This window comes from Athene cunicularia (assembly GCF_003259725.1).
Source record: "Athene cunicularia isolate RWA chromosome 6 unlocalized genomic scaffold, athCun1 chr6_part1, whole genome shotgun sequence".
Taxonomy (NCBI): Eukaryota; Metazoa; Chordata; class Aves; order Strigiformes; family Strigidae; genus Athene; species Athene cunicularia.
In genome coordinates this window covers 10,028,940-10,051,162 of record NW_020799105.1, presented here as the reverse complement: position 1 = coordinate 10,051,162, position 22,223 = coordinate 10,028,940, and the positions used below count along the sequence as shown (strand labels likewise).

Here is a 22,223-nt window from a genome sequence, read left to right as displayed (position 1 = left end):
TTGAAATGCATTACTGTCCTAGTGTCTGAAACAACCCTATTAAAAATTTCAGTTTCTAGTTGCAGTTTCAAATAGCAAGAGATCTAAAGCTTTGTCCAAATGGCAATGCACAGGACTGAAAAGTAATTGATTTAATGTGGTTTGTTTTAGACTTTTGCCTTTTTTCCTTACCTGCTCTCCATTTGTGAATAATAACACCAACTTCAGTTTCTGTTGAGAGTAGGAATTTAAAAACTAGCCCTTCAGGGAGTTGTCAGCTTCGGTGTCAGATGTGGAATAGACTTTTTAGAAAGATGTTACAAAGGAAGTAACTGAAAGGAGCTTTTGGTGCCAACAGTGAAGTGTTGGCTGAGCTTTCTAACTGGTGACTTCTTTAGCACTGCCACAGTTCCAACCTGTGGGGTTGGAGGGAGGACTTCAGTTTCTGAGGGTCTCAAGAGACCTTGAAATGACTGTGGTGCTAAGGGGTTGGAGCAGCATTTAATAGCATAGTGCTGTTACGTCCTCTTCTTCCTGGTGTAAGCGTTGTCGTAGTGCAAGGGCAAAAAAGGCATTGGTCTCTAGGACAGTGCAGGACTAAAATAGCGAACCTCCTGGGTCTCTGTTCATGTTAATTTTTTTCCCCTCTAACTTTGTTATCTCCTTACAGACTTCTATTACCATTGTGACTTAGTAACTGCACTGTTAAGGGTTGATGCTGTAAAGAAAGAGAAGGAAACAGGAGAGAAACTTTAGACTTATGATCCACACTATATCTCCAAAGACAAGGTGAATTTCTGTGCAGTACATTTATTATAATTTTCACTTTTATTCTTAATGCAAATGCAGGCATGTGGTGTGGCTGTGCTCAGTAAAAGCTTTCTGACTGAAGCTGTTACTTGCCTGCATTGATGGAAAGATCTCACTTTCTGCTGCTCTAAGCTGGAAGGTGTGTCTTTATTTGCTGCAGCAAATACCGACCACTTTTTTGTTCTCATTAATCTTGAGCTAGCAGTGAGTTAGGAACATCTTGAGTATAAAGGCTAGTCCCTAATTTTGTAATGTTTCACTAGTATGCTACTGTGGAGAGTCATACAGAATGTGAATTTTTCTGTTCCAGAAAAACATTAAGATGCAAAAATACAGGTTTGAGGCTTCTTTTAAAATTTGCATACTTACTTATCTATATACTGGGTTTATCAAACAATTCTTCTTCACTATAAACTAATACTGAGCCCTGATTACCTCCTTTAAATAGGATGAGCTTTAACCTTTTCCTAATGAAAATGGTTCCTATTTCATTTTCTTGCCCTGAGCAGTACAGTGCCAGACTTGTGAAATTTGACCAGTGGAAGGCACAACAGGAATAGTTAAATATTGGTGAGTTCATTAATAGCCTTACTTCTATCACTACAATACAAGTTTGCCTCAGGTTAAAAACACTGGCTGTCTCAAACCAGTTTCAAATAGCTATTTGTCTGCATCACAAAACTGCCATTGAGTCTGACACAGAAGTTCATTGATGTAGAACCCCCCACATTTCTAAGATATGAGCTTTCAGTGAGATGAAGGACCAATGTCTGCCATGTGTGAACTTGCATTTATAATCTTTTAATAATGTGGCTATTCAATTTTGCTTATGCCAGTGAGCCTCTGTAAGAGAAATCAGTGAATTTTCAGTCTTGTCTGCCTTTTTTAATATATATCTAAAGCAGACTGGATAATGCTTCTGTTTAATGACTTCTCCCATTATTTAGAGGTGATAAAATGCAGTAGTTCAGAAACCTCAGTATGCAGCAGGATTAAAACCTTTCAGAAATAAAAGAACAGAAAAAGTGATAGAGTTGAATACTTGAAGGGAAGAGGGAAATATGGGATAGAGAATGGGAAAAAAGTGAAGTTCACACTTCTGTTTTCTCATCTAGAACATGTTCTTAGTTTTTGCTATCACAGCAGGAGTTAGGGTATGCTGATTTCTCACCTGGGAGAGAATCAGAAAAGGGTGAACACTGCCTGTGTCTTTGCTAGAACATGACAGCTGTCATCTTGTATTTCTCAGTAGGTTATAGTTGATTTATATTACTAAAAAATAAGTCCAAGTGTTTCAACAAGCTTAGAAAGAAATTATTCTACACAAAGTGGTATAAATAGTGCAAATAGAAAAGACAAGCTAAAAAGTATTACATTTTTGGAAAACTAAATAGTTAATAATAGGCTTGTTCCTATGTAATGTAGCAAGGCAGTTGGATTGATATATATACCATATACATAAAAATATCTTATATGCATATAAATGCATGGGTTGAAATCCCAAATGAAACCTATTGTTCTAGAGAACAGATAAAGGTTTGGGGTGTATATATATGTTGGTCCTACTGCAGAAAACTGCTGACAGATTGTTACTGCAGTATTTCTCAATAGTTAATCATTACTGAGCTAGTGCTCAGGTCTCAGCTGTTGGTCCTTCTCTAAATATGAAAGCCTTCATCTTTCTCCCAAATCAAAACGGTAGAAGGTATAAAGGAAGCCTTGCCTTTGCCACTTCCCTGTTTTTTTAAGTACTAGCTTTGAATGCTGTCAGATTATCTCTACTGTTCTTATTCTTTCTTTAGCTCTTGGTACAGTAAGAAAAAAAAATTTTTTTTACATGTTCTCCTAGAGGGGTTTCTGGTTTTGTTTTTATCTGATGGTGGAAATAGGTCTTTTGAAACACTTAGTACCTTTTTTCTTGAGTTCTGTTTCCCTTAATTTCAGGTAGCCTCCTCTTGAGACTAATTCTGTCTAACAGCAGCAAGGCTTGTCATCAGCAAATGGTAACTTTTCCTGTAGTCTAAACCATTCTATTTTCTGAGTGTTATTTAAAGCTGTCTTTTCCTTCAGTGACAAAAATAAATTACTTTTATTTGGTTACCTATACCTCTACTGTGCTATAGAAGAGGAAATGGAATCCTCCTGCTCATGCTTTTACATCACTGGCCCAATTGAGATTGCATTCAGGAACTTAGTACTGAGCAAGTATCACCCTTTATTTGCTTTCTACAGAGAGCTAACCAAAAGAAGAATGTGGCCTATGGGTGGCTTGATTTTTGTGGGGTTTTTTTACAGCAGTCCTTTTTTTAATGTATAGAATATCTTAAAGTTTATAATTTGATTACCTCAAAACCTACAGCTTGTTGCTTATTTCTGAAGTTGGGCTTGCAAAGTTGTCATATTGGCTTTTTGAGCATATTGCCAGTATTTTTACAGGTTTGCCTCTAAATCTGAAAAACACAACTTTTCACAGACTGACTTCTATTTTTATCATGAATAGTCTGTCTCTTAGGCAGGAAAATGTCCTCAAAAAATAAATTACTGACTTTACAGGTAACCTGCTCAACAAAAATTAGTATTTTAGGTTTCTACCTTACTCTGCTATTAGACTTCTTTAAGAAATTATTAAAGCTAGGATATATATTTTCCTTAAGATTGAGGTAGATTATTCTCTGATGTACAAAACTGTTTTTCAAATCAGCTTGTTTGAGTTTTTTGGTTTTGTGAGGGAAAGACTTAGGAGAGAAAAGAGAACTTGGTGTTCTGTTTTTTAACAGTTGGTTTTTGCAGTAGTTGAAGTTTACTCTTCTAGATGCCTAAGGAGCTGTGTTGGATAAATTTGCAGATAGTTCCCATCATAAGCAAAAATCTGTGCAAAAGAGGGCAGATTGTTTTCTCTTGTTATGCTTGTGCAGTGTCATAAAACGCCAGGCTTCTTAATGTTAAAGATGCACAAATGTTTTGGATCTGTTGTTGATCTCCAGCCTCTTTCACATAAACTCTTCTGATCAGTAATGATACTTTCTCAGCTATGGATGAAGTTGCTTTCCTTAGTCCTGGTAGAATTATCTGTCACTTTCTGGTGCTACCCATTCAAACTCATTTCTTTGGACCCATCATCATACTGATCTTACTGGCAGAACTTAATTTTGTATAGCACTCTGCTTATTTCCATTATTGACTCTAGAATGTTTGGAAATGCTTTTGAAATGTAAGCCTGAATCCTTAAAGGCAGCATGAAGGCCTTCAGCAAAATTATTCCTTGTCATTACTTGATATCAAAAGATTTCTCTTTCATTAATTTTATGTCTGTTTTACATGGATATTCAGGTCACTAAAAGATCCATGATCATTGCTAGACTGGATCTGGAGACTTTATACTCCTGGAACAATGACAACAATTCATCTTTAACATTTGCATGAACTGAAAACAGAGCCATTTCACCAGTGTGTGAATAAATACCACCTCTTTGAAAGGTTCAGGAAGTGAGTGACTTAGAAGTAGGCGGCAGAATGGACAATTTCCTAATCTGAAGACTAAATTTTGAGACTGGTTCATTTTTCACTGTGAATTAGATGGTTGTACAGTTATCTTGACTGAGATAGAGTCAACAGGACCTTCTGGATTATGACAAAGTGATTGTCACTTGCATATCATTCTCCTTAGTTACAGCTTTTCAGAAAAGCTTCAAAGAAAAATCGAGAACATGATTTTGAAGCTAAGGATCTTGTCTCTGGGGGAATGTATTGCAAGTGACATAGGCTTTTTTAGATGACTACTTGGAGCAGGTTTAGTGTAAACCTGTTAGTGAATACGTACTCCAGGATTCTTGAACTTTTGAGCCCTCTCACCAAGTTTAAAAAAAAAAAAAGAAATCCAACCACTAAAACACCCCACCCCCCAAACAACAAAAAAACCCCTAGCCAAACCATTCTTCCATTCTCTCAACTGTAACGGTAACAGGTGTTGCCTTTTTACTAAGGAATGCTGATCTAATCAAGTTTTTGAAGCAGCACATGAATGAAAGATATGTTATACTTTCCCTGTAAAGCTTTTTTTGTTTGTGGGCTATGCACTTTGAGTCCTTTCACATTATAGATGAGTTCTCTGCCTCAGTAGAAAAGAAGGAGCAAAGTTTAGTTCTGCAGAAATCATTCCCCTATGAAATAATCAGGCAGAAAGCCCCAAAGCAGCCTCCAACCCTCTCCCCTCCCCAAAAAAACCCCAAAACCCCACAACCAAAAAAGCAAATCAAATCCTTCCTGCTTACCCTCCTCTGTTTACATTCCTAGTATATACAATGAGAGCTACCTACTCATTTGCAGTTTCAGTCTCCTATAGCAGTTCTATGAAAATTGATGTTTTAAATGTGGTCTTAACAAGATATTACACAGAGGGATAAGTTCAGAAGTGGTTGGCCAGCTTTTTATATTTGCAGTTTATTGAAGATTCTTATATATGTTCCTTGTAGAAAAAAAATATAGGAAAAAAAATACATAATTACTTCAAAGATGAATGAACTGATTACTGTACAGTAGCAAATATTTTGCATATCAGAGTCCTGATGTCATTGATCAATGTCATGGTAAAGGAACTGGGATGCTATTTGAGTTTATTGGCCCAAACTGTTCTTAAATGGAAGTGTTGCACTTCAGTTCCGTAGATCCAAAATGTGGAATAAGCATCCTCCGATACAGGATTGTGTGAATGCATTACCCAGATCAAAGAGTGACAGACTTTAACAGTAGGCACCTCTTCTTAGGTTTAAGATAACTTTTTTTTTACACAAATAACTTCAGCAACTACAAATATTACTGTATTTGTCATACAATGAAGAAAGTATTTCTACAGTTGAGAGAAGACAGCTAGTCTGCTCAGCATGCATATAACTGTTTCCCAGGTTTCCTTGTTTCTATGCCTACAGGGAATATATTGTGTTAATTTAATTAGGTGACAAATGAAATACCTATGGCAGGTAACTTAAAAGTAAGGAGGTTAATGGCTGATAAATCAGAAGTAGAGTTGTGGCACATGAAACTCACTTTCAAAGGGAGTTTAAAAAAATCGCATTGTTCAAGAAGCTTTAAAGATAAATCTGTGTGACTTCTGCGATTTAACCTCTGAGGTCTTCAGCAGTTTTATTGCAGTTCTTCCTTACCTGTCATAATTATACTTCTAAAGTCCTGCAGAAGAGGAGCCAATTGGTGTGCTATTCATCTGTGTTGTGGTGCTGATCTTTGTGATTAAGGGAGACAAAATGGGATGGAAGTGTAAGGAACCTGTTGTTTACCCTGCAAACACATGAGTAGATTCATACAAATAACATGGTTTAAATTTTGTCAAGCTTATGTCTATGTTCATCTTTGTGTGACTTCTTAATGTGCAATGTATGTTTGCAAAGGTGGCTGTCAGTGGCTCAAGATATATCTCAGTCTTCACTACAATAGTTAAGGTAACATCTTCTTGACACTACATTGAGGTCAAGTTGAAAGGTTTGTATTTTCTGACTTTTACGGGTTTTTTTTCCTCTTTAGGTGCAGCTCTGATTTGACAATACTGCTTTTCAAATTAATTACTGCTCTAGATGCTGGCAGTTTTGTCTATGGAAAGCGGTCACCTGTGTTTTACATAGCCAGATGGAAAGCCAGAATGTATGACTGTTAAAGTGTTTACAGGTAGCATGGAGACTGTTGTAAACCTACCATATGATTATTTTTTTAAATGAATATGTATCTCCTATCAAAGATGATCTCAAAAAAAAGTTTGAATACAGCTGCCTAAGAAGGTGATTAGAAGTAAGTGAAAGAGTATGCAGAAAGCTTGAAGTCTGAAAAACTAGCAATTTTTTTTCCAAATCATAGAATGGTTAGGCTTGGAAGGGACCTTAAAGATCATCTAGTTCCAACCCCCTTGCCATGGGCAGGGACACCTTCCACTAGAACATGTTGCTCAAAACCCCTCCAGCTTGGTCTTGAACACTTCCAGGGAGGGGGCATCAATAACTTCCATCCACTAAAACCCCCAAGTCCTCTCCCACAGGGCTGCTCTCAATCCAGTCTTTGCCCAGCCTGTATTTGTGCTTGGCATTGCCTCGACCCGTGTGCAGGACCTTGCACTTGGCCTTGTTGAACTCCATGAGGTTTGCACAGCCCACCTCTCAAGCCTGTCCACGTCCCTCTGGATGGCACATCCCTTCCCTCCAGCATGTCGATGGCACCACACAGCTTCGTGTCATCAGCAGACTTGCTGAGGGTGCACTCAATCCCACTGTCCATGTTGCCAACAAAGATGTTAAACAGCACTGGCCCCAACACTAACCCCTGAGGAATGTCACTCATCACTGCTCTCCCCTTGGACATCATACTGCTGACCACAATTCTTTGAGCGTGACCATCCAGCCGATTCCTTATCCACCAAGTGGTCCATCTGTCAAATCTATGTCTGTCCAATTTAGAGGCAAGGATGTCACGTGGGACAGTGTCAAATGCTTTGCACAAGTCCGGGTACATCAATTGCCTTTCCCTTATCCACGAATTCTGTAATGACATCAAAGGCCATGAGATTTGTCAGGCCTGATTTGCCCTTAGTAAAGCCATGTTGGCTGTCACCAATAATCTCCTTATTTTTCATGTTCCGTAGCATACTTTCCAGGAGTATCCTCTCTGTGATCTTGCTGGGCACAGAGGTGAGATTGACTGGCTTGTAGGTCTCTGGATCTTCCTTTTTTCCCATTTCAAAAATGGGGTTTATGTTTCCCCTTTTCTGGTCGGCAGGAACTTTGCTAGACTGTCATGACTTCTCAAATATGATGGATAGTGGCTTAGCCACTTCATCTGCTAGTTCCTTCAGGACCTGTGGATGCATCTCATCAGGCCCCATGGACTTGTGCACCTTCAGGTTCCTTAGATGGTCTCAAACCTGATCTTCTCCTACAGTGGGCAGTTATTCATTCTTGCAGTCCCTGTTTTTGCCTTCTGCAACTTGGGCGGTGTGGCTGGAGCACTTGCTGTGAAGACTGAGGCAAAAATGTTGTTGAGTTACCTTGACCTTCTCCATATCCTGGGTAACCAGGTCTCCTGTTTCCTTCTGGAGAGGGCTAACATTTTCTCTAGTCTTCCTTTTATTGCCAGTGTACCTGTAGAAGCTTTTCTTGTTGCCCTTGACATCCCTGGCCAGATTTAATTATATCAGGGCTTATCTTTCCTAACCCGATCCCTGGCTGCTCAGAAAACTTCTCTGTACTCCTCCCAGACTACCTGTCCTTCCTTCCACCCTCTGTAGGCTTCCATTTCATGTTTGAGCTTGTTCAGGAGCTCCTTGTCCATCCATGCAGGCATCCTGGCACTCTTACATGACTTCCTCTTTGTCAGGATGCATCACTCCTGAGCTTGGACAAGGTGATACTTGACTATTAACTAGCTTTATTGGGCCCCTCTTCCTTCCAGGGCTTTATCCCATGCTACTCTGCCAAGCAGATCCCTGAAAAGGCCAAAGTCTGCTCTCCTGAAGTCCAGGGTTGTGAGCTTGCTGTGTGCCCGCCTTGCTGCACCAAGGATCTTGAACTCCCACCATTCCATGGTCACTGCAGCCAAGGTTGCCCTTGAGCTTCACACTCCCCACCAGCCCCTCCTTGTTGGTGAGAACAAGGTTCGGCACAGCACCTCTCCTCACTGGCTCCTCTGTCACCCTGAGAAGGAAGTTACCAGCATATTCCAGGAATGTCCTGGATTGCTTATGCCCTGTTGTGTTGTCCCACCAACAGATGCTGGGGTGGTTGAAGCTGTCCATGAGGACCAGGGCTTGTGAATGTGAGACTGCTCCTGTCTGCCTATAAAGGGCTTCATCCGCTTGGTCTTCCTGCTCAGGTGGCCTGTAGCAGATCCCCACTGTAATGTGACCTGTCCTTGCCCTGCCTTTAATCCTGACCCATAAACTCTCAGTCATCTCCTCATCCATCCCCAGGCAGAGCTCCATGCACTCCAGCTGGTCATCTATCAAAACACAGAAATGCTGCCCAAAGTCTGCAATGTCTGCAGATGAATGAGATAGATACAAAAAAATCTTTTTTAAAGAAAGCCATAGCAGAAGAACTGTTTAATGTTTTTCATCTTGTAGGACTTTCAGGAGGTTCTTGCATTGCAACTCTTCTTTATGGGGATTTATCAAAAACTTGGCTCAAATAAGAGTGTCAGAATAGACGAATGACGAAGTTGACAAAATAGCAGTAAAATAAATTTCCAGGACCAGATGGTGAAACAGCATTCATAAAAGGAGCAATTACTTAAATATTCTTTAGCCTGGAAGAGAATGCCCTGAGGGAGAAATTATGCTAGAAATCTGTGAAGTATGCCATGGAGGCAACCATTGAGTGAGTATTTGCCAGCCCTCATAAATGACGAAGTAGGTGGTAACAATGAGATGAACACAGGTGGACTCAAACAAGGGGAAGTAATACTTTGTTATGTGGTAGGTTACAGAAATTCTTACTGCAAAACATAGATGCAAAAGGTTGCCTGTGGATAAAGCTTAGACAAATTCATGGAGATAAAACGGTTGTCATGAATCAATATAGACAAGAAGCCCAACAACTACAAACAGTGAGGTTAGAGTGACATACTAGGTTGTGTTCCTCAGTTCAAACTGAATGATACAGAGGTCACATTGTAGGGACTAGGCAACATTCAGTTGCAGGATACATGACAGGCTCTTTCCAGGTGCATTTAGATTTTGCTTGGTTCATTTCTCTTTATGTAGTGTTACTTTTTAGATGATTGTATTATGAAGCCTTTCCTGTGTTTTGCAATGTAAACTAATCACCTGACATTTGTGTAAGAACATGTTAAAACTTGATAGCTTTCACTCAGTTGTTTGGTAAATTAAAAAGCAGTTTGAGAGTTGAAATACCTGCAGACTTCAGCTGAGTGGATTATTTGAGAGAATTGATTTGTAGCTGCATTTTTGTGACCTTTTTTTAGAAGTATTTTGGGGAAGAATTTTTCCAGACAAAGCTAAGCAGCAACTGTAGTTAGGAGGGACAAGCTGCAGGTATAGCTTTGGTTAAAAATGTTGTTTTTCTAGCTTTTACTACTAATTCAAACTAGAGTATATGTTTTGCTATTAGTCTACAGTGATTTAGCACTTTTAGCATAACCTGCCTACTAATTATCTACACATCTGAAGTGCCAAATGAATAAAAAGCTAATATTTAATGCAGCACCTTCCAGTAATTACAGTTATGTGGAAGTGTTTGGTCCCTTTGTAATGAAGGAAAGGATTTAAAATAATGGGCCTATTTCCCTTTCATTTTGTTGCTGAAGAACATTACTGGTTTTCTTTTGCATAAAAATAGTGCATTTTAGTGAGTACATTAAAAAGGACTTAAGTAAATATTAAATGTTTTTGCCCAATAGTAATTTTCTCAAGTGTTAGCTTGAATTTGTTTATAAAACTGAGTATTTTAACCGCACTAAAGCTTTCATTTATGGAACCTTTAAATGCTTTGAATTGTGAAAGGGTGGAAACATCTATATGTATGCAGCAATCTCAGTTAAAAAAAAAAAAAGGCTGCAAGGTAAAATGAGGGTCAGATACGAATGTCAAAACCCAGGAATTGTGTTATGCTGTTCCCATAACTTATTATTTAGTCAGAAATATTTTACAGTATTAGTTCTACTGTGGTCTGTCTTTTTCAGTTCTGTTGAAGACCTACATTTCTGAACTCAGTAAAATCTCAACACAAAATGTAAATGTTCATTATTTGTAATTGCAATATGTTAAACACTTATGCAGTCAGTATTCAAAAGCTCTTTTGTCAGCTTTTTTCTGTACTATTTGTCTGCAAGTATGAGTTCCTATAGAAGCTTAGTTCTTTAGTCCCGCCAAGCAGTATTACAACAGAGCTTCTGTCACACTCTATGTGCAGCCTTGGAGTTTTTACTTCCTCTCCTGATCTTTTGATTTGCAGATTTTAAATCCAGAGCGAATCATTTCTATTCTCTGATTTCACTTTCTATAGTGTTAAACAGTCATAAATTGGCATGCAGCAAGCCCAGTATCTTTTGATTGGAACTGACAGAAGCCTTTTTGAATATATTTCACTCTTGAAATAAAATTTTAACATGATGGCAGAAGCTGTCCTCTCCCTGGGTAAGTGCTTCTAGTACTTAGCCTGAACACTTTAAAAATATGTAATATCTTCAACTTTTGAATTCTTACCTGTTTTTCTTTTTTTTTTTTTTTAACTTTTGAATCTGGTTATGCCTTTGTCTCTTGGAAAGCACCTTAGTATTAGAATTTATCTTGGTTTGAAGCTATTGTATGATTATGACCTTCAAATTTTTCTCTGAAATACATGAGCTCCCTTAGCCTGTTGCTGAAAGGAAGACTTTCAGGACCTCAAATCACACATGTGACTTTTCTCAAACATCTTCTCTTTGTCCTGCCATTTTGATTTTTTTAAAGGGCACATTATTTCCATGATAGCCTTCTCAGTGTTGCGTATAATCATCATTTCACCTACAATTCTTGTTATATTTACTAACTTTTGGCTAAGAGTAGATGTACTCTCTAAGACTAAATCTGGAGATCCAGTTTCCCAGTGTGACTTTCTCCCTTCCTCCCCTCCATCGTTTTTAAAGCTGATACTGTTAGTGCTGTCTTGCCAGCATGGTCTGTGTGATTTTTTTTCTAACAAGTTACATTTAGTCTTTAACTTAAGTCTCTTTAGAAATTGTGAAGAGGTTGTTTTGTTGTGGGTTTTTTTCTTTTCGATCTTTCTTGAAATGCATGTTATTTATCATCTATTAATATTATTATGCTGTAATGCAACAGTTCCTACATAAAGTATTCTCCTTAGATTTAAAACAGGTGAGGGTTTTTTTCAGAAACTAAGGAAAAATCTTCACTGGTAAAAAAAAAAAACCAACCTGCTCTTAATTCTTTAAGAAAATTCCTAATTCCCGATACAGTATCAATTTTTGCTTGTCTTCCAGGAGAAGGAAATTTGTTTGCCACTCTTTGCTGTTTGTTTGTTACTTTCCTTCTAACACACAGTAAAAAACCTTAGTTTAATTGTGAGATTGTTTTCCCTGAGAGCAGTGTCTTCTAGTGAGCATTACGTATTTTATACTTCTGAATTCACTTTATTGCATTTACCATCTTGCTCTCTGTTCCTAGAAAGTTGGGTTTTTTTCCTAAGCCTAAACACTGTGGTAAGTAGAAGCGGATTTGATCCATAAACTTGGGGAACGCCCCACCTAGTGGATGATCACAAACTCGTTTTCTCAGAGCTCAAGGGTAAACGAAGGCTTTAGATCCAGTAGTCAGAGCTAGTTGATGCTTTCTTAGTTTGGAGGGGGGTGGGGACATGGAGGAGGGGGGAAGAAGTGTAAAGTAAAGGAGTAAGTTCTGTACACTTCCTTTTCACTGTTCAAAAGCTTATGAAGCAGTCTTCAGGAAAAAAAAAGTTAAAACCATCTTCATAAATTCTTGTATGTTGGGGAAGGAATTTTGGTTAAATTTCTTCTACAGATTTTAATATGCTAAAGTATAAATCTAGATTATTTTTTTTTTTCTTTTTCAGATAGTACTGGCCTTCAGTCTTGGGCAGGCTTAGAAAGGTGTTAATTTATACCTAGTTGGTTTTATAGCAAGTTAACTTGTGCAGACTATAAGACCATCACCCTCTAAATATTCATTAGCAGGAGTTGTACTTCCTTTGTGAGGAGCTCTGTTAGTCCAGGCTGGAGATAATTTTCTGCAGCTGAAATAAGTATGGGTAGGGGTAGTTCTAACTTCAGGAAGTATAAAGAAATAACTGTTTTCACATCATCTTGTTGGTGGGTTATTTGCTCAGGCTGGCTTCATAATTTTGTATCCTTTTGCCGGTATAGTCTGGTTTATTTTTACAAAAAAAAGAAAAATCATGTCAGTCTGTCAGCAGTGTATTTCAGTAGGGCTATCTTCACTAAGTGGGTTATAGTGGCTTGATGGGGGAGAGGGGAGGAAGTAACCCTTACTCACTCTTGGATTAGATGGAACAGCATTCATTCTTCTGCTAAATCAAAATAAAAATCATAACAGTTCCTGTTGAGTTCCTCTGAGATTCTTGAAAGAAAAACAAGTCTTCAGTTACCTCTTCTGCTTAATGGTGAAATTGTATAACAGTGAAGAGACACAATTTACTGCTTTGCGAAAATTTATCTCTTTTTAAATCAGATGACATATGGGGTGTGTGTGTGTGTTTCTGACTTTTGTCTTAATCTTGATGTGTCCCAAGGGTAAACCAAAGTTTCAGATCCCATAGTCAGTGCTAGTTGATGCTTTCTTGGTTGGGAGTGGAGGGGAGGGGGGGGCATGGAGGAGGGGGGAAGAAGTGGAACTGTCCAAGCTGCACACTCTCACATACAGCACTTCCTAATGAGGTAGTGTTACACTACCCTTCATGGAGGTGCCCTGCCACACTAGATAGTGTGTGTGTGTGTGCGTATATGCCTACAGGTGGAACAAGTCACCTCCCCTTCATACAATTTAGAGACAATAATTCATCTTAATGAGAAAATGGGGTGAGTGGAGAGAGGAAATTACTTTTGTCCTTAGAGTCACCTTCTTTCTAGAGTGAAAAATAGTAAAGCTTATAGCAAATGCATTAATACAACCAGATTTAATGTACAATTCTTTTATTTATGTATGTATCTGTAAACCTGAGAGGGCAGTATTCCGTACACGTGAATTCCTGGCTGTACTGTATTGCCATTGAAATGTTTGCACAAACTTGCACTTATCTACTAAAGCAGATTTAAAAAGGTTTTGGTTGAATTTTTTTTTAAGAATCAGAAAACTTTTAAAAATTGATAGCTCTGTTGTATGGCAAATCTAATGTATTAAAACTAGATTTAAGTAAGTTGTTGGCTCACCTCCATTTTTATTGGAGTTCAGCACAAGGTTGTATGCTTTAAGAGAAGCAGAGGTGGCAAATGTGGAATATTTCTTAAAATTCTTTCATAGGTGTCTTCTGAAACAAGTGATATTATGCTGTATTGTTTCTGGTGACTTTCTGTATGCTTGATAGCACAAAGTTTTTTTTCCCTGCTAAGAGGAATTCCAATTCAATCTCCCAGCATGCTTCTAACTTAAATACTACTTGCACACACACAGGGGCCTCAGTTCTATATTTAACTGTAGCTGATGAACAATTGTAATACTCATTATTGGTGAGGAAGAAAAAATATTCTAGCTGGACCCCACAGGGTTACTTCTTTTTGTTTGCAACAAGCCTATCCCCCAAAACAGGACTGAAGCCCATTGTGTTCCTCCTGTTTAAATTGAACTACCTTTCTAGTAAACTGTTACATTATAAGTTAAAAATGAAAACATTCTAAGGTGTGTCCCTTGTGGTCTCAGAGCTTTTTTTAACAAGAGAGAGTTGGTAGCATATTTAATGCCTTTTTTTAAACTTCGTGCAGGCACACATCTATTCTTTGGGTGCAACGTTGAAAGCAGCAATAGAATATATAGTAGAACCGGAGACAGAATCAGAATTTGGGCAAGATCTGCATGCTCTGCTGGAACAAATGCAAGAAGAGAATCCTGAAAATAGGCCAGATATTGAGGTAAAACAGCCCTACGTAATTTTCTGTTTCTAAAAAAGTGACAGTATTTCTGTATACATTCATTAATAGATGATCTTTATATGTAATGTGCTCAGATTTTTCAAGAAAGCTGAGGTTTTCCCAGTTTTAGCAGAAATTCTTCCTTCTTCCTATTCTAATGGAGATACAAGCTGAAAAGCAGATGTAGCTATTTAATGGTGATTTGATTTTTAAGAAAGTTGGGTTAATATGCTTGTGGATTTAAATATTCTCATTAACTGTTTCTTCCCATTTAATACTTAGTTTGCAGAGAGAGTTATTAGAAGTAAGAGCACAGGGATTATGCTGTGAAATTTGTATGGTGCCTCCAATGATGTTTGGATTGCATTTAAGAAGGGGAGGGGAGGGAGCCATGCCCCAGGAAACTTCTGTTCCTTGGCATGTTCAAAGCAGTGTTGTATAAAGCATTACTAGAAGTATTTCATTAGATATCTTAATTATTTTGTATTTTATTCCATTTAGCCTCTTACTTTACCTGTAGTTTTTGGAAAGAATTTGAAGATATATATGTTTTTTTCAAGATTATGTTTTTTTAAATAATTTACATTCTAAATGTTGGTTAGCTATTACAGTGTTATTTGACATTAATGTGTGAATGTTTAGCTTGAATGCACTGTTTTTGCAGACTGTAGCCAGAGAATAACAGTTGTCCAAATGTGACTTTTCTTGGATTCAGTTTTTCTACTTCAGAATAGTGCTGTCTACTTGTCTGTTTTGGTTCGGTGTTTTTTTTTCCTAAGCTGATAGTGTATATTCTAAATGGTAGTAGCACCTATAATCAATACTTTTCAGAGTGCTTCAACAGAAGAATGAATAGATTAATTTGTATAAAGCAAATAATATTGGCTCCCTGGTTTAGGATATAGAGCCTGCTTGATCAACTCCTGTTTTTCTATTTGTTTACTTTTGATCAGAGTCAGAAAAGGGGTAGTATAGCATTCCCTAGCATCTCCAATTGGTCTCTAGTTCCTGAAAGCTACTGCTGACTACTTACATCAGTGCAAAAATAGAGTGGATCAAGGCTGATCTAGTGTAACACATGAAGGTCACTTTGTGACTATCTGTTCTCTTTTTCTTTTCCTTTTCCACTGGACCCTTTCTTGGGTGGAAAGGAGTGAGGGGAGCTATGGGAATACCCATAGACTTTCCTAGGCATTTCACTGGACTCCAGCACAGCTGGATGCCTTTTCCTGTCCTTCCTCAACCTGCTATGTGAACCAACAGGACAATTTCTTCCACTCACAACAGCAGAAGAGCAGTTGAGCAAGTTAATGGGGAAGTAAGAGCAGCCTCTCAGAGCTGTATGAGGTCTCATCAGTGTTTATCTAGGAACAGTTCCTGAGGAGACGGTGGGATGCATTTGGAAAGGCAGTGCTCTTCTACTTCCTGCCCAAAGTGACAAGTTTTTAAAGGGGTGAATGTAATTAATTGTGAGACCAGTGCTAATGCCATCAAATGATGCTCAGACTACATATCAGAAATACGCAATATTGTTTCTTCTTGCTATCTGATAATGATTGCTTTATCTAATAGGGAATAATGTTTTCTAGATATTTCTATTTTGTAGTTTTAAAAAGATACAGGATTTATTTTTAGTGTAATTTCATTAATAAAAACATTCATTATCCTGCCTATGTCACTCAATTCAAGTGGATCACTGTCTGTTTAAAAAACAATCCACACTCTGGCTCTTTACACTTTAAGTATGTTATTCATAAAGAGTAACATTTAAGATAATTAATTTTTGTCAGTTGATCTTAGTGTTTTAACTGTAAACTAGAACTTGAACTGTATTGAGTAATTACATGATAGTCTATGGTAAAAATGAGAAATTAATTCAACCACATAATAGAAAATACACAGTATAATGAACAGTGCAAGAAAGACCTCCAACGTTTCATCATATAAATTCAGATGTACTGTGTGAGTTAACATGATTCAATTTAGTCAAAATTCACAAATCTATTCATTATTAAATAAGTATTTAACACTAATTTTCTCTAGAGCATTTTGTCATTATGTGAAGAGAAACTGAAGATTGCTTCATCAAGTAATATTTGTCGAAGCTTGTCTGCTGTTGGAAGAAGGGTTCTTTCAATTGAATCATTTGGTGCTTCTCAAGGTAACCTTAAAATGTATTTAGTCTAGAACTTTCTATTGCCTGACATGTCTAATGTGTTTGTGTACTTTCCTGTTATAGGTTCCTTTCTAGATATCAGAAAGTTGTTACTAAATATTTGTGGATTGGGGGTGGGGAGTAGGGGACATACAACTCTTAATGAATATAATTAATGTATTTAGAGTGTCCTGTATGATTAAAAGTGACTTGTCCAGAAATAGTTTGTGTAACATGCTGAAGATGCATAACAGCAGTGGCAAAAAAATCAATATAAAGATTTACTGGGAAAGACAGAAGGTTTAAATACACATTTAATATAAGCATCTGTTTTTGCATCTAGATGTCTGTGATAACATGTGGAAGGGAAGAATGTGTCAGAGAAGTTTGGGATCTAAATTATATTCAAATGAGAAAAACAACATAGCAGGTGATTCGTCTACAGTGGAAGATGTGACAGCTACCTGTCATAAGGACTCTTCTGTAGTTACTGTGGTGACTGGCAGAGAAAGTGGTTTAAAGGAAATGCAAATTGATCTGAGTAATGAGAAAACTCAACATTCTCAACTTGCAACTCAAGCTATAAAGAGAAAAGAAGAGGACAAACATGCAGTGTATACTGACAGTTTTGCTAGTGTTGCTTTGGATATAAAATCATGTGTTACTGACCTGGAGAAAGATGGCATTTTTAAGAAAGGTTCTTTGAGAAAAATTAAAACATTTCCAAAGCTACCACTTGAACCTGCAGATACAAATAACTTTTTTACTTCTGTAACCAACAGTGGACCACTAGCTAGGAAAAATCACATGCTAACACAAGAGTCACTACCTCTAGACAATAATAATGAGCTTGCTTTTACAAAGGGAAATCTTAATTCATTTGCTATTAGTAGTCCACCAAAAATAGAACCAAAGAAACACCAGGTTAATGATCTTCATTTAGAAGCTCCATGTGTATGCACACAGGTGTCTGGCATGAATCTAGAAGAGCATGTGTCACTTATTAATGGTAAAAAGATAGGTTTTGCTTCATCTGATCACAAAGAAGACTGTTCTGATGCTACCTCTGAAATGCCAAATACAGCTGGTATGCTAAAAGGCCCAAATAAATCAATTGCTGGAGCAAAAATGCTAGACAATTACATGGCGTTGGAAGACTCTTCTGAAACTTTTCAAGGGTCAAATGAAAATTCTTTACCACATTTTAACAAGATGGCGTCAGTGTTAACGACAAAACCCAGTGGAAACAGATATGGATCAAACCTAATTAGGTCTCCAGAATTAAACAGCGATGTGATGAGTGCAAACAATAATGAAGATAATCTTTTTGGAGGCAGAGGGTCAGAAATCAAAAGTAATGAGCAGGTAGTAAAAATAAAGTCTTCATTATATAGTTGCTGTAGTCACTTATGTGGAGATGAAATGACTTAAATACTGTGTGATTTCTCCCCCCCTTGTCCCCTTTAACATTCTGGAAAATTGAATTTTGTTAGTTCGTGCACTTTAAGAGTTAATATTGGAAACATGGTGATCCTTTTTTCCTCTTTAAAAGTAAAGTGCTATAGTGAAATTTATGATATTGCAAAATCAACTTTCATTTTAATTTTTTTACAAATGGAGCATACTCACTAGTGTGTTAGAGCAGCATACTTAAAGTTGATTACATTTGTAAGAAAACATTACCAAAGCGCATGTTTTTTTTTCTTTTTGTTTTTTTTTTTTTAAACTCTTTGTTACTGTCAATCCATAAAGTTCACTATGTTGCAGTGGGCTTCCCAGGTGCTTCTGAAAATTGCAGAGTTCCTGACTGTAAACCTGACCTCATTTAAATCAGTGGCAATATCCCATCTGCTTCAGGAGGTGAAAAGACTCCACTTATTTTCCACTTATTTTTAACCTACATGTACATTTAAGTTTTCGAAAATTGTACATATGCTGTATCTGTTCTGTGTTCTAAATTACCACCTCTGTGTTTGTTATGTATATTTCATGGTAGAATTCAAATATGTGCACAGTATGATGGATATGTTGTCTCAAGCATTTCATCTTAATAAATAGCCAAATAAGAGGGAGAGCTGATAATTAGTCTACTAGAATTTGTTGATAGATAGTTGTACTATGGTCTCTTCTCTGCTCAAATATTCTCAGGGTGGACAAGTTTGGTCTCTGACTAGATGGTTTTCTCTTGTGCCATACTCAAAGAGATGTAAACAGTCCATGTGACAGGAAAGCTACTGGCTAAAAATGCAGGATGGTTGATGGTTCTCCAGCCTTGCTGTGTCTTGATAAAAGTGAGCAACACAAACTTAACACATTTCATTTCCAGCAGTTATGCTTAGGTGTAGTAGATGTTGGAGTTTTTCCTTACTTGTCTACTGACAGCTCAGGCTTGTTCTCCTTGCCTAATAGCCAGTCTTCCAGCCATCCCATGCAGCAGCACCTAGGGTTATTTTCAGTCTGCATCCATCCCTCTTTTCACCTTGCCCTGAACACCTCCACTGGAGTAGTAAACTGGGGCTGTCAAGTGTCTAAAGAGCCTTTCGTTCATCATAGCTAAAAAAATGAATGCAACATTGAAGATTCTGTTCTAACTGCTTTTTTCCCTTTATTGCCTTTTCTCCCCTCAACAGCAGGTACGCTTATTAAATTCATAGTGCAGGAGGATAGTAAATATGGATAAGTACCACATGATTTTGCTCTCTGAGGGAGTTACTCATTGTATGCGTATTGAGTCCTTTATTTAGTTTTTAAAATCCTGCAGGTGCATTCTTTAATCTCTGGGAAATGATCCATTTATTGTAGAAACATCTAGTTTATTTTTTCTTCTTTTTTTCCTCCCTTCCTGCTCTTAACTATGCAAAGTAATAATCAGATTTATAATCATTCCAAAGTCTTCTGCTTTTGTCATGTCATTGTTACTCTGGATTTACATGAACCTGTTTCATTTGGTAGATGTGCTTGTATTTCTAGCAAGGATCATAGCGCTTTCAGTCACTGACTTCTTGTGAGAAAGCTTGTTAGTATAGAGATATCTAGATATGTCTTGGTATTCAAGCAACAGAAACTGTCATCTTATGTGCAAATCTCTTTTTTCCGAATGCAGTCTTTATATTTTTTTTTATGCTAAATAATATAAACCTAGAAATTAATTTGCATGTTTATTTGTTATGGAGAGAATGGCTAAGACAAGGCTATTAGACCACTATAAAACCACCGCAGCTTGGTTTTTGGATTTGGGTTTTTTGTTGGCTGCTTTTTTTTTTTACATTCCAAGAAATAAAAATACCACACTTAAGTCACTTGCCTTGAAGTGGAAGTGGGCTTACTTAAGCATCCGTGTTAACTAGAGAGGTGTGGTGAATAAGCTGCCATCACTTAAGAACATAATTTGAGTGTAGTGATAGGTATTGTTCTTTTAAGAAAGAAAACATCTGTGGAAATAAGACCTATATTCTGTCCTTACTGGATTGCCAGGACAACAGTTTAAGTCTTGGTACATGGAGACACTTTCAAGAAAATACTCTTCCCAGAATTATAGTTTCCCAAAATTCTTGCACAGTTTAAAAGCTGTAGCAAACATACTGTTTGCTTTTCCTGCAGCAGCACTTGAGATTAGTACACAGAAAAGTAAACCAAAATATGTTTTCAGGTTATTCTTCCATTATTCTGACATTCTCTTTTTCTTCAAATATTTCATCATCAATTGGAAATAAAGTGTTCTTTAAACCTGAACAGAATTTCGTTCTTCCAAATAAGTAGGCTCTTAGTAAGAAGGGAGGTTGTCATGCTCTCACTGAATTTGCAGGACAATCACAGTGAATTAGAAAAGACTATTCTAGTTACCCTAATAAGCAGTGTCATGATACATGTGATCTGAAATGAAGAAAGCAGAGAGCTTGTTGTCAATGAAACCAGAGTTTTATAGGTCTGTTTTCAGCAGAGGAAAGGTTTGATAGACTCATGCTCTATATTCTTTTTTTAGTAATAGTACCAGAGAACATTCTGCTACATAAAAATATTATGCTCTTTAGAGAAATCCTAAATTGGTCTGGAAGAAAACAACCAACCAAAAAAAATTAGAAAATCAACCAAACCCACAAACAAACACCACCTTCTTTGATTATTTAACTGCTGTAAGGAGCAAAAGCTTTTAAATATATCAACATCTGTGAGCAACACCTATGTTTCTGAAATGCCTGTCTGTTCCCTGAAAATGCTGAGCTTCTCGCCTGGTAATTTTTGTTTTCTGAAGGAGGGTCATTCATTTTCAGTAGTCATTAAACTATATGGCAGACTTTATTGTAAGTCTTCTTAGAGAAGGGTTGTTGTTTTTTTTTTTATGTTTTCAGCATCTTTTTCTTCTTTTGGAAAACAGATTTTAATCCTCAAGTTTTTGAAACAGCAGTTTCTGCCTCTGATTTACCTCCTGACAGTTGCAAAAATAAAGCCATACTGTGCTATCCCTTATGTTAAAAAGTTAGAACTGGTGTCTCTGTTTCAAGTTCCCTTTCATTTATCTGTGCCAGAATTTTACCAAATACCTAAAAATGTTTGATTTTTTTAAGAAGCTAAAACTTGAGTCTGGGAGTTTGCTCATTTATTGCGAAGGCACAAAGAGTGTGAAGCCCCTTCTGGGCTAAATAGAAAACACCTCAAAAGATTTGCAGCACTCCTCTTTCACTGTAACAGATAAGCATGACTGCAGCATAGAGCTTTTAGAATAGTATCTCTAGCGTCTCTTTAAATATTTCTTGTTCTTTAGAGAAACTGCGATACCAGTCCCATCCGGTTGAAGATCAACCTTGTCTACTCTGGAGAACAGACAGTTTTTCTTGCCTGTCAGTACTTCTCCAGTGGACGATATTTTTCTAATACTCCAACATTGCTTCTTAATGTTTTGTGCTTTACTGCTAGTAAGCATTACTAAAAATACTTGCTTGCTTTTGTCTGGCTACTGCAATGTATCTTGTGAGGGTTTTCCTAGTAATTTTTATAGTTTTGCATGCCGTAAATAAATATTTTTCACTTCAAGTTTGAGTGGGGATCTTTTATTTCTCTAACCAATTTCATTCCAATCAGGTGTGTCTCATCTCTAATGCTTTTAAATGTTTCTTTGTGATTCAAATGCTATGGCCTTTACATGGAAAGGGTTAATGGGAACCTGGCATATACATATTTGTTTTCTGTTGGTCATTCATACCCAGTCAAGCATGAAAGAAGTGAAAAGCCGTGTCTCTAGAGAATGACACTGGGGAAATAACACTTGAAGGAAGGAAAAATTGTCAATTCCAGGAATAGTACTTACTAAGAAAAGAATAATGAAAATGCTGCTTGCTTTGGCTCTTTAAAATATGCTAGCATTACATTCATAAACTATAATATGTTGGTGTGGTCTGAATGCTTTGCTAAAAGTTTGGTTCAGTTTTGGTACCAACAGTGAAATAAAAGATCTGTTAATGATCTTTGCAGCACTGAAGAAAAAACATCACTTTTTAGACAAGTGAGATTTAAAAGGCAATCTTTTTAGCATAAAACAAAATGTCACCAGTATGTAGCTATAGGCAATAATCAGTCAGGTGGCTTTTTCGTATTTTCTGTCAAAATTTCTGTGCTGTGCAAAACATTTTCTTATTTTTAAAACTGGGTTATATAACTTCTATTGTGAAAA

At 37.2% G+C, this 22,223-nt stretch overlaps 1 protein-coding gene across 1 annotated transcript in view; it reads left to right on the top strand.

The window, feature by feature from the left end:
• The window catches only part of KNDC1 (kinase non-catalytic C-lobe domain containing 1), a 62,458-nt gene that overhangs the window by 6,412 nt on the left and 33,823 nt on the right, over positions 1-22,223 (top strand). Inside the window, exons 3-5 of the mRNA XM_026851494.1 lie at positions 14,254-14,400; positions 16,444-16,561; positions 16,899-17,920. Of these exons, the coding sequence (XP_026707295.1) occupies positions 14,254-14,400; positions 16,444-16,561; positions 16,899-17,920 (1,287 nt within the window). The remainder of the gene's footprint in view (positions 1-14,253; positions 14,401-16,443; positions 16,562-16,898; positions 17,921-22,223) is intronic.